Source organism: Rhea pennata, chromosome 8 (assembly GCF_028389875.1).
Source record: "Rhea pennata isolate bPtePen1 chromosome 8, bPtePen1.pri, whole genome shotgun sequence".
NCBI classification, from domain to species: domain Eukaryota; kingdom Metazoa; phylum Chordata; class Aves; order Rheiformes; family Rheidae; genus Rhea; species Rhea pennata.
The window spans coordinates 19,249,499-19,262,985 of record NC_084670.1 but is presented as its reverse complement, the minus strand read 5'-3'; the positions used below and the strand labels follow the sequence as shown (position 1 = coordinate 19,262,985).

At 36.4% G+C, this 13,487-nt stretch overlaps 1 protein-coding gene across 8 annotated transcripts in view; it reads left to right on the top strand.

The window, feature by feature from the left end:
- Positions 1 to 13,487, top strand: part of EVI5 (ecotropic viral integration site 5) — an 87,340-nt gene that overhangs the window by 51,896 nt on the left and 21,957 nt on the right. For 5 of the 8 annotated variants that reach the window (XM_062581563.1, XM_062581569.1, XM_062581561.1 and 2 more), the window contains one exon: positions 6,184 to 6,279. In XM_062581563.1, coding sequence (XP_062437547.1) covers positions 6,184 to 6,279 — 96 coding nt within the window. Of the gene's footprint in view, positions 1 to 6,183; positions 6,280 to 6,515; positions 6,658 to 8,717; positions 8,872 to 13,487 lie in introns of those variants that run through there. The other 3 variants (XM_062581567.1, XM_062581564.1, XM_062581566.1) reach the window with 3 other exon arrangements.

Sequence of the window (13,487 nt, the reverse complement as noted above, 5' to 3'; positions counted from 1 at the left end):
TTCCTTTTGTGAAGGTACAAAAAAAAGCTACTTTTCCCTTAGCCTGACAAAGGAGGATCCAAGTCTGACACTACAGCCATGAATCTCAACTGATACTTCAAACTTGTTCCTCATTCTAAGAAGCAAAATTTGGGGGAGCAGAGTTCTGTGTATTAAAACATGACTTTTTCCCCCCTCAGGAGCTTTCAGTGTAGATCTTGGTATGCAGACAAGTACCCTATCTGTGATATTTCAGAGCTGTGTGAGAGGTGAGATCCCCAAAACTGAAGGGGCCTGAGTGAGGTCAGTCTTAGCAGCTGCTTCTGTTGATCTGTAGTGCTGTTCCCTGCACCTTTGCTGCCTATGCTACTCCCTCTCTGAAGGCAGTCTCTTGGGCAGGAGGCTAGATTGGATATTGGCTGCTTAAACTGTTTTGTGTACCTTTTCCTTGAGAGAGGTGATACCTGGCCAGCAGAATGCTTGTGGAGTTTGGCAAATTCCTAATGCATGAATTTCTAACCTCGTTAGAAATTGCTACCTGGTAGAGCTGGCCTGGTGTTGGAAGAGATGGTAAGAGACGAGGATTTACTATTTATTTCTAAATGTAATGAAATAAAGATGATGGGTCTCAGATGATACTATGTAGCACCAACAAGATATTACATTTCTAGAAACTATCCTGGAAAGGAGAGGGTAGGCATTGCGTTAGTACCAGTATGCAGAAGCGGTACCCTAGATTATATATAAAATTTATTTAATGTCATTTCTGTTGTTCTTTTAGAAAATATGATTCTTATTTTCTTAAGCTTCCTGGATTCCGTAATTGCGTAGCTTTCACGCTTTTGTTTTGATAACTCAAATTTTTTTGCTTCTTGATAAGTAGTCTAGTTTTTAATTGTTCATTAAAGTAGCTGTTATTGCCTAGACACCAGGCATTTTGTTGTGACATTCTCAAATACCTCAGATTTTCTGTAATAGTGCTCCCCCTCAAAAAAAAAAAAAAAAAAAAACGCAAAACCCACATCCTATGTGTATAATCTTAGATTTTTAAACCCCTATGAAGAGAGAGATTACTATTTGCTTGTGCTGTTTCCTTTTGAAAGGCATGATATTCATACCTTAACTTCTTAAATTGTAGGTGGAATCTTGAAGTTCACTTTGAAGCAGTTCATTTGGTTTGAATATTGTCTTCAGAAGTACAGAACTACTCAAGAACAAAGAATGTGCAGTATAAAAAATGCTAGGCACTTAATGTTGTAGTTATCTTTTCAGCTATTATCATTCAGCCTTACTATTTAAGAGAGTTGATTAGTTTGAGCTGTAGAAGATTTGCCAAATGGATCCATGCTAAAAGCATTTTTTTCCCAGCACATCAGTGTGGCTCAACCCTTGAAGCTAGAAGCTAGCTGTAATAGTAACAGATTTGACAAAAAAGATACAAGGAATATCCTGAATATGGGCTCCAACCTTCCAACATGCTGAGGTTGGACCATGGAGAGTGAAGGCTCTTGTCCTTTGGGTCAACAGTCCTTTGTTCCCCAGTCCCAGGTATCCTTTACCTCCATAGTTGAGCTTCCATCTGCCATAGCTGTTTCCTAGGCTGAGATGGCTGGGACCAGACAAGACTTAGTCCATGTAGAATTGGGTTTGTTTTTTGTTTAGTTTTTTGTTTTGTTTTTTTTGCCTTTTTTTTTTTTTGGTGGGTGGGTTTTTTGTTTTGTTCTTTTTTCCTGAGTTTAGAAACCTTTTTAATATATCCTGTTGGCCCTTCAGGGAGAGAATGAATTAATCTGGTATTCAGAGGGTTATGATTCTTGAAAGTGGATTGAAGGCTGGTAGCAGTAGAATAGGAGAAATGGAAAACATGCTTCTCTGGAGAAACAGGATGGTAGAGGACAAGTAGTTCTTCCTGAAAGAAGGTTATCTTACCCTGCAGTACCTTAACAAATTAAGTAAATGCAAAAGCCACACTGTGCAAACAGCAGTCTGAAGAGAAAACCTGCAAGAATTTGTGTTGCTATCTAAAGTCCTTACCTCTTCTTCAGTTCCATTCAAAACTTGTTACACCTTCTCTTCAGTTTGTCCCACTTCCCTGTAACTTTTAACCTAGCTAATTTGCTGTCCCTCTGTTTCAGGTCAAGTTTAGTTCAGTTTCTGAACCAAGAACAAATGGGAACCATGATATTAATGTCAGGGTGCCTGGTGAGTGGGTTAGTTTTAAGAGTAAAAATTTGTATCTACGTAATTATTATATTATAGTTGACATGGAAAAAGCCAAGCTAAAGCTACTGAGGCTTTCTTAAACTACTGACTGAAATGTGAACGTAACTCTGTGCAGTTTCCATCCCTAGGCCAGTAAATGTTTAGAGCGAGTGTACTGACTGTTTTTGGCAGGCAGATTAGTGCCACACCACAACTAATGTCATCCAGAAGTATGGTGTGTACTTTCTAACCTGCATGGGGTTAGAATTTGAAGTTTATTTTGTAATAGGGAAGGTATTTACTGTCTCGGGAGGTGCACACACTGATAACAGTATTTTTATCAAGTGATCTTAACATCATCTTAAAGTTTTTAAGACTAAAAAAGACTTTTACAATAATCAAGAAATAATGTGCTGTATAACCTAGTGTAGATGGAGAAGTAAATCTAGAACTAAAGTTATTTGGGAGAAAGTCTTCTATCTGACATACCAAAATATAATAGAAAAAGATGTTTATATTGGTTGCTGCAATGGTAAAAGGAACTGCACACATTGAAGTATTTTCCTGCCAACAGCTCTTTTTTGTTTTGATGCCTGTAAAGCTGCCTTAATGAGAAACTAGTGTAAAATAATGTTCCTACCAAATTTGTGTCTCATATTTAAATTTGCCTTTGAATGCCAAATGCTAATTTATCACAAGCTGGAAGCTGTTAGAAATTAATTTGAGCTTAATACAAATATGTAATGTGATTGGAAAGTGAAACAATTCCTCAAGTAAGATGTTTTTTTTTTTTCCACTTATGTAGAAACCTTTCCTCATGACTTTCAAGAATATTCAGTAATTTACAGATTATTTTCTTAGATTAAACTAATTTTTATAGAATGTTTGTTTTGGTTCATTTGAAAGATGTAAATTTTCAGCTGTTTACATATGTTTTATAGAATAAATAGTAACTGTTACTTTAGTAAACTGTTTAGTAACAGTTTAGTGCTGTTCATCTCTGAACAGCAGTTATGAAGAAGGCTCTTGTATCTTGTCTTAAAATTTCTCTCTTCTGGCATCCTTCCACTTTATCCGCCATGGAAAGATTTTTGTTGTAGCTTATGGAACATGGGCTTTGTATAGTTAAGAGCTAGAATTATCTCACTTTTGTTGCAGGCAGTTAAAACCATGAGCTTCAAAGGTTGCAAGGGGAGGTTACAATCTGACTGTTCTTTGACAAGTGTCTTCCTAGAAAAAGATATTACTGGGTTCCCTGTTTTGTGTTAAATGGTGTGGTTTTTTTTTTTTTTTTTTCAATTGTCAGCTACGCAAAATCCATAAGTTCTGAAAGGAAAACTGAAGCTTTTCTGCCCTTCACTAAGAACCATGTAGAACAGATTTATGCCCCACATTCAGTTTCACCTGATTGGAGCTAGTCTGTTCTTTCATCAGCAAATTACATTACAAATTACATTATTATAAGCAAACACGACAGAAATGTAGTATGTAACTTTATGATGTTATCAGGAATGAAAAGCAAGAAAAACATCCAGCTATAATGGTACAGTGTATAATCACCAATATGGAGTACTTGTACAGCACTGCAGACACAGCTTTCAGCTATTACTGCAGTGCTGAACTTAAGCTAGTAAACTTTATTGCTTCTGGTATTGATTGGTACTGACTTAACTTTGGAATGCCAGTTTTATGCTTCTTGTGTGCCCAGTTCCAGTGTAAGATTAGATATTTACTACACCTGTGTTAAGAGGGCTCTAGCACATATGTACTACTTACGGCAGAAACCTTGCTTTTCTCTTGCTCACTTTATGGTTGTATAGTAATCTGGAATCCCTAGAATAAGAGGCTTAAGTGGCAAAGTCAAAGTCTTTCAAAGGGAAACAACTAAAATGAGCATTTCTCCCATATATTCCTGCTGCCACAACGGAACAGGCCATTCCATTGTCAGGAATTATAGCTAGTGACAATAATGAAGCTTTTCCTGTATAGAGCTGCATTATTTGTAACTTGCAGGTCATGCTTCTGTTCTGATTTACCCAGTATCCTGTACAGACGTGAGTTTCTTGTTTCTTTTTTTAACCTATTTATGACAGGAGAAACTTCATGCTGAATCAAGTTTCCAAAGCAACCTGTAGCAACATGGAATTATACAGTAAAGGAACTTGGGCCTTCATGTTGCAGATTCTGTGAATACTGAATACAGGAAATTCATTTTTTTTCCTAGTAAAATTGTATTGCCTGCTACATTGCTGCAGGAGAGGGAGGGAAGAGGGAGCTCTGTAATTACAGAAATTGCTTCTAAATTGCCAATACTGACAGGACTCTCAAGGTGGTTCTCTTCATGCAGCAAAAGGGTTTGGAAGGAGGTATATTGTCCCTCTCCCTTAGTTCCTGGCATATGTTGGGTCATAGGGTTGATAATTAAGAGAAATGTTTTATAGAAACCCTTTATTAATACTTGCTGCTTTGTGTTTTAAAGAACTGTTGATGCTCTTCTTTGTTCTACAAGGCACTGGTATTTAAATTCTGCTTGCAAATGACTGACTTATCCTTTGGACTTGCTGTTGTTGAAATTTATTGCTTGCTTTCTTCAAATATGAGTAGAAATTCATCAAAATGAGTAACAGGTAGAAAAGCCAGACGGTCTCATTATATCATGGAATTGGTGAGGTTGGAAGAGACCTCTGGAGATCATCCAGTCCAGCCTCCCTGCTCAGCAGGGTCACCTAGAGCACGTTAGGGTTGCGTCCAGGCAGGCCTTGAACATCTCCAGAGAAGGAGACTCCACAACCTCTCTGGGCAACCTGGTCCAGTGCTCTGTCACTCTCACAGGGAAGAAATTCCCCCTCACGGTCAGGTGGAACTTCCTGTGCTTCAACTTCTGCCCATTGCCTCTTGTCTTGTCACATGGGACAACTGAAAAGAGTTTGTCCCCGTCCCCTTGACACCTTCTCTTCAGATACTTACACACATTGATAAGATTCGCCCCTCAATCTTCTCTTCCCCCCGGCTGGTTTCTGTTTTGGTTGTATGTGATTTACAATTAGGGTTAAAGAATTGTATAAAAGTTAAAAGTGCTTGAATCCTCTAAAGTTGATGGTTGTTTTAGAAATAACTCAGTGAAAGAAACGCCACTGTTCACTAGTGCCTAACAAACTGAAGACATGGTCTGTTTTCAGAAAAGTTCTCCAGACGGTCTAGTTATTTAGCTGAGATAAATGAATTTGCCATGAATTTGGTTCGGTCATTTCAGGACTCTGCAGAGGCAAGCTGAAAAGTTAGTGTTGCAGGCTTTCAGGTCTGAACATCTTCAACAAAAGATCATCCGTGCTTTGGAGCAGCATCTGACCAACAAAGAGAAATTTGGGAAATCTCAATGTTTCCTCTACTGCCAGCTTTTTTACTTGCCAATTTAACTCCATAGCTGTCATATTGCTGGTAGTAGGGGACTTCACTTGTGTTCTGTGCAGCTTCTATGCAATAAATAATACTTTTTCTAAATTAAGTTAAAATATAAAAGCTTGTCATGTATGGTGTTCCCCAGTGCACATTTTAAAATGTGAGGAAAGAACCTGTATCACTTGTCATTTGGAGGCAGACAAAAATTCCTTGTTACTAAATGAAAATCTTACATTGGTCAAAATACGTACACTAAGTTATGTTTTAGTATGCTCTAGAAATGATCTACTGAATTGCACATGGAACCTCTTTTACGTTGGTTGTAAATGTTCTTCCACATGTGAAGCTTTAATTTTTCATGCTCTTCCATGGAGTCCTGCCTTTAGCTCTCAACATAGTTTGGAGGAGGGTCACCTTGGTTTAACTTATTGAAGCCTCTAGATACTTGCTGATAACCTCAGCCAGATGAAGAATGCTGGATGGACAGATAAATGGTAAATGTGTGGGTAGCTTCTTTTCATGACAAAATATGCAGACAGTTAATTTGAAGATTTTAATACTGAATAGCTGTGAATAACTTCAAGTCGTCTTCTACAAAAACAGAGAGAAGAAGGAAAAATTCAAGGACAGCTTAATAAATCTGATTCTAACCAGTATATCAGAGAACTAAAAGATCAGATAGCAGAACTGCATCATGAGGTAAGTGATAAAATTCTGTCTTTGATCACTTGCACCTTTTGTCAGATCTTTTAGGCATAGTAGATTTTGCTTATCTAGTAGCTGTTATAGTTTCAGTACCTGATTTTGCCAATATAAATTATTTTAAATGAATTAGATTAATTCTTATATATGAATCTTACCATTATATCCTAGGACATAAGAAACAATTTGTTACATAATTTCTCATTAAAATGAGATCAATTTCTATTTTCCAGCTTCTTCCCGCTTAATTTCATGATTTGATCATATATTGTTGCGTTACAGGTACTGCTTTTGGAGCTATATGTGTGAAAATAAGCTTGTCTGAGTTTCCATTTGCTACATGTTTTAAGGCTAATTGAATTAAACTAGACTATATTTGTGCCAGCATGAGACTCTGGAGATTTTTTAGTGCTTGCTGTTGTGAGGATGAATTATGTGATGGGTATTGAGATTGCTTAAAAAGAAAAAGGATGCTTGCTTAATGTCGGTTAACAGATTTTAAGTTATAAAAAAAACTGCCAGACTCTTCAACCTATGAAATTTGTCTTCAAACTTCCTTGCTCTAGTAGTTGTAGTAACTTTCTGTTAGTTAAAAAGATCAGAAAGTCATGAAACCAAAATGGCTTATGTAACTACAATGCTCATTGGCTCATTTCAGTTCATCATGTATTGTGAAGAAATGTCTTTACCTAACACTGCACTGTGTGCAAAATGCCCAGTCATCTTTGTATTTTAGACTGCTTCCATATGCCTTCTAATACACAGTTCTGACAAGTTGCTTAAAATCATAACATTACAGAGCAATGCAATCCTACTAATGTTTGCTGCCTTCTTGCTTTTGTTAAATAATCGCATCCTTTAAATATAGGTTTTTTCATAGCCATCTTTGTAGATTCAAGCTTTCTGGGACCCATCCCTTGAGAATTAAAATACAGTGGAGGATCTTGGAATGCTGTCTGTGCCATAGATAAAGGATAGTCTCTAGGGCTATCTGTCCAGCACCTTTACCAATCACTAAGCTCACTTAAAAACAAATTTAAAATCAATAACTTTCTGTTTTCCATTAAAGGACTATAACTATCTTGCTTCTTTATGAGAAAGTAAGCTGTTTGCAGAATTCCTGGAAGCTAGGATATTTTGCAAAAACATAAATAAGGAACTGTATAAAGAACTGTATTGACTTTTTCTTCTGCTCAGCCTAAACTTAAAAGAGAAGGAACAATTTCCTCCAAAAGATAATGTAGGATTGCTTTTGTAAAGCTGTTGTATAACTTTCTCTGTACAAGCACTTGTTATATGCCTGGCTGAGCAACATGAGTTTCATGAAGACACAAACGTATGTTTAATGCGTGTAACTTAATGTGACCGTGATGGAATGAAGAGGAGGTTCATTAGCTGACCAAACAATGATAATTCTGAGTAATACTGGTGTTTTCTAACCAATTAAGACTAGACAAGTCTTTATTAGCACTTCTGTTTGTGTGAAAGAAAATGCTAATTAGGGAGAGCAAATTTTGACAGTAGCTTGTTGTGGCTCAATTCATTTCCAAACTATTTAAGCACTACAGGAACAAAGGCAGCTCGTTCCAGGATAGAAGTAGTAGGAAGAAACTCTGTATGTAAGTTCTATGCTGATAGCACCCTTGCTTCATTACAGGCTTTTTCAAAAGCCTGGAATTCCTTGCTTACAGATGACTCATTCTTCACTCTAATATATCTGATGTTTATGTCTAGTATTTAAATAAAACCTTGAAAAGGAAAATAATACTTCATGCATAGTCCTTTATTTTGAGCCTAACCCACTGGGCTGATTTTGAGATAATGTAAGATTAAGCCTGAAATGTATGCCTGTAGTATTTATGGGTAAGTCAGTTCTAATACATAATAATTAAGAAGTCTTTGATTAGCAGAGTTGCTAAGCAGAGAATTGTGTGCATTGTTTCATGAAAGAGCAAAATTTCAATCTGGCAATAGCAAGAGACAAATGTTCATCCTCAATTGCTGAGTGTTAGGATTAATGTACTTCAGCCAGTACCAGTTAAATAAACCAGTTCTCAGAATCTGCACCTAAATGTCTTTGTGTAGATCCATTAATGACTATACTCTTTGCTCTTTGGCTAACTGCTGTTTGATTCTACTTCTGCAAAAGCTAAAAGAAACGTTACAAATAAATTAGCAAATTCATCTTCCTGAAGATAGGGCGATGGTGTGTATGACATGCTGACCACAACCTCCCAACTGGCTAACATGCACAAGACACAGAAATAGAGTTCTTGGTGACTATACATTCAATACACTGTAGTTGTAGAAACTTTGCATTAATCTGAGTCCAGTTTAAAATTATAGTTTAATGAGCGGGAGGAGGGGAGCAAGATTAAAGGTCGTGGCATGGTCATCAATATGTTGATTCTGCATGTTGAACTCTTTTCCTCCAGGACTGCATTTATACAGACATTTACATCAGAAGACTTGCAGGTCCTTCATTTAAAGGATGGAACAGAATAATGAACAAATACTAAACATAAGTTATCATAAATGGCGCCAATATTGTGGCCTTCTAATAAACATTATTTATCTCTTTGGCCAGCATTATACATGTGTATGTGGTTCTGAATCTGTGGCAACTGAAGGAGCTAGACATTTTAATTCACCATATCTGGTGATATGATCCATCAGATGGTGATGGCACCATGATGTGGCAACTGCAAAATTCAGCCTAATCAACGCTTTAGTGACAAGACTCCTGTGCTATCAATATTTGCAATTTTAGGCTACTAGTCAGGTGTAATGCAAACCTGGAATCACTGTGAGGAAAACCAGTAAGAACTGGAAGGTACCAGCAGAAAGTGTGTTGCTATTACTATCCAGGTTTTCTCAGCTAATAGTGTTGTTGTGGCACAGAAGCAATGTACTACTGCTATGCTTCACATCTTGTAGAGAAGAGAGGTTTAACACCCAGATTTCAGCTACTTCCCTAATCTGTTCCAGTATGGGAACCCCAAGCAGCTATGTATCAAAGAACTGTGAATATAACTTTAAGGTGCTTAATTTTATAAAGTGTTTATGCTTTTGCAGACTTCCAAACCATTGCCCTTCTTAGCGGTCAGTATGGCTCTTATCTGATAAACGTTAACTCATTGCAAGATGCACTTAGATATCTATATCATGTCACTATGAAAAAAAAACTTATTTATGGATGCCAGTGTTCTCTGGAATTTGTCTTGATCTTTGCTGCTGTCAGAAATGTCTTACAGAGCTTAAAATCCCTGAATCTTGAAGTTTTGTCCTCTAAGCAATCCAGAACACTCTAATAGTACAAGCAATACGAGAATGAAAATTTAGGAGGTGTTACTTGAATAGAAGGGGAAAAATCTATTATTCTCCTTCGGTTAGTCTCAAGAGGTTAAAAAAAAATGTCCAGGAAGATGCAGCTTGTTTCTTTGTGCTCTGTTCTTCAGATAGCACATGGTGTATTACTATTCTTGAAAGATTTGTTTCTGCCTTTTCTTCAGAGAAGAATGAAGGATGTATTCAAAATCATCCTTAAGGAAAGATAAAAATCTTATTTCATGTTTTTTTAAAAGCATCTTCCTAGAAGTTAAAATAGATTGTCTCCCTTTTGCTTAAATCTTTTAAGTTCTCTCTTGTCCTGGACAAGCTTAGATTAGTAGTTAAAAAACAATTATTCTTGCCCAAGAATCTTATTCAAGAAAATTTTATATGGTCCTAGAAGCAAGCAGAACTGGTAGAAATGCTCCTGTGATACTGAAGGGCTGTTGTGTTCTTAAAGAAAATGGGTGAGGAACACTGCCTCTCTCCCAAGGCTTTCTTGGATTCACTTCTGTTCTCAATGACCCCACACCACATTGCTTACATCAGGATGAAAAGAAAACCTGAAGTTCATCTTTATAAGAAAAAGGTCCAAATTTGTCCAAGAAATAACTCTGAAAGCATTTTTAATCTAGACCACTGATTCAACTGTTTATGCGCTTGTTTCTTTCTGTGTTCTTGGGAAAGAGAGGTTCTCAGCTTAAATGTTAGTCTGTTTACAAATGCTAGTCAGCAAATATATGCCTCTCTGATTTTCTTCCCTGGCCCCCTCATTTCCCAACTGAACAACATAAAATTATTTCTTTCCAAGACTGAAAGCAGCCTTAAGGAAAGTCCTTCCCTTCAGTGGCTCTCTAGAAGTCTCATTCTTAGCTCTTCTGCTGTCTGTCTCTTGCCAAAATTCCAAGAAGTCTGCGGTTGGATGAGGTTAGGTTAGGAAGATTCCTAATAACTTTCTAATGGCCTTATTGGCTTCTGGTTTCCTTAACTCCAAAATCTTTACAGACATATGACTGTTTGTAGGGAGTTTTTCAAGTAAGTTATGGCACAAAAGAGGTTTAGGTTTAATCTTAGCTATGTATTTGGCTTTAGTCTTACTTTCCTGAGCTCAAAATTTTGTGTGCATCTTAAATATGGTGCAGCTTGCAGCTAAAATGATGAAATTCATCTGCTTTTATTACTTATTGGAGAATAATAATCCTACAGTCAGGCTTCAATCATGGTAAGATTTGTTTGTAATAAATTCAAGTTGTAATATTCCTATTACTGAGTAAAACACTGCATGCATAAGTAATTGGCAGTATGGCATTCAAAGCTAAACTGATTAAGCACAAGGTAAACTAAATAAAAAAGTTTGTCTCTCTCTCTCTCTCTTTTTTTTTTAACCTTACCTTTCAATGAAAGTAATAGTAACTACAAATGGTATGAAGAAACTTAGGTGGGGGGAAGGTGTTGGATGTGGAGTGTTATTTTTTTTCCTCTCTCTTTTTTTTTTTTTTTTTTCCCAGAATAGCCTTCTGATTCCTCTTATGCCTAACTAGTGGACCTCTGTAGTTACGTTGAATTGTAAGTCAGTAAACTGACTTATTTAGGTCTTTCAACTTGTATTTGATGAACACTTTAGGAAAGAAAATAGACAAAAATCGAGGCTTCAAGAATATTGTAACAAGCTCTGTAGATTTCCACTCTATGCACAACTCACCCCCTTAGATGATCTACTCATATGCGTTTCTTTCCTTCCATTGACTTGAACTGAAAAGATTCCAAAATAAGGATTACAATATTGAGAATAATTGAAATTATGGAAAATACAAAAATCATCCTTAAATTCCTCAATACATGATTTCACTCAAGAGTTCACCTGCACATAAATCAGTTAATACCTTTATTTTTAGTAAATGTATGTCAAACACTTAAATGGATTCTCTAGAGACTTCATGGCATCTCTTTAATGTTTTACTCAATCTATCAGAATTAGAAGAACAAGTGATGCATAATGAAAGATGTGCAGAAATAGATGGTGCTACTTCTGGTTGGCAATAGCTAATACTGTGAAGAACAATTGTGTATATTTACAGTGTCAGATTAATGCTGCACTTCCTTCCTTACTAGCTGAGTCATTTTATTGGGCATGAAGTTTAGATGCTTATACCTTACGGCTTTATTGTTAAAGGCTGAAACCATTGTGTGAAAACCCGAAATTTTGAGGATTGTCACTGATTCAAACAAGAAGTCCTGACCTGAATTTCCTTCAGAGCTTTTAATATCCACTTGACTTGGACACAGTGTGACTTTTCAGCAATGCATGACCTATTGCTATTTGTTCTTTCCATTAATCAGCATCTTCCACCTTGCATTTTCCTTCTCTTATCTGTTTTCCTTTCATTGCTAAAGCTATTTCTACAGCATTCCTTACTTTTGCTAGCTTAGGAGGATTTTGGCCTAAAATGTTTTTTGCATTGCTGTAGGCCTTACAAGATGCAGCTTCTGGGTGGGGATGGGGGGAAGTGTTTTTTCAGTTGTCAGTAACTACATAAGATTGATTCCCCTGTCTTTGGTGCAGTAAGATTTACACTATACTTTAAACTGTAAGGTCAAGTGATAGTTACTCTGCTTTAGCTGATATAATGTAAATGGCTTGAGTGTACAGACACTGCAGGATTTGTAACCTGGGTTAGGTACTGTCAGGCTGCATTTCTGTGATGTTCCTTTTGATTAGACACTGAGGTGTTAGTTAAAAGCCGCTTTTGTAAAAATGTATTCACTATTCAGGGCAATGTCCCACTTCAGGAGGTAGTACTAAAGTAAGGAGTTAGTGTATCTGGAGGAAATTGTATACGAAGTTTGAATTGCTGAGTTTTCATTAAAGTTGAAAGTTTAAGGAAAACTGACTGAAAATAATCTTGAGCTAGTTACCCATTTCAACATAAATCACATACTGGGACAAAAGAAAAGGGGGAGGAGCTTTGCTACTTGTTTCTACTACTAATTCAAACTGAATGGAATTAAATGATTTATAAACAGTTTAAGTTCTGCATTTTATGTACTGCCTCTTTGTATATGTAGTCACTTTATATATATTACACAGCAGCTGTCTTTGCTTCCTGTTGGATGTTGCAAGGCTTGTATGCGTTACCTAGATTACAGGAGTGGTACTAAAGATTAGAATTAACGTGCTTACCCACAAATTACACTGGCAGACCACAAGACACCTTTGGAGGCAGAAGCAAGTTTAAGAGTAGTGGTTTCTAGTCTTACAGACTTTTTCTGATTTAGGACTCAAGTGCTTAAGTTTAAATTGTTCTTAAATGAAACTTTGTAATATATATTCCTTTTAATACTCTAAGCCAATTTCTTGCATCTTCAGGAATACATTAAGTGTATTTTGATGCTAGATTTTAGTTACTTATGGAAATATGTCAAATGTAGTCTTTAATTTTAACCTTAGCAGATTTCTTCTATATATTTAAAGCTAAATTTTAGCTAGTATGTATTCAAGCCCATAAAAGGGATTGCAGAGCATGTTCTGTAACATTCTGTAACTTTTTATTACATGTTGGCTGTCTGCATTAGGAGACAGCTTTATGCAAGAACTTAGTGTTTCCCTTGCTTACCACTTGGCATGCATTTTTCAGTTGACATTAATATTTGATAACCATTTAAAACTGTAAAACTTGAAGCACACAAAGAGCAAGACAATGGCACTGAATGTGTAAGTGGTTAGTAGTCTGTCAGAGTTGTAAGTAAAATTTTCCTTGTTCAGGTAGATTTTAAATTTTTATTTTCAGAGAATTGGTAGTCAGAATTGGTAATGCTATCAGATGCTACACAGTGTATCTAAAATATTTTCAAAATGCTGCTTTTGCTCATTTCAT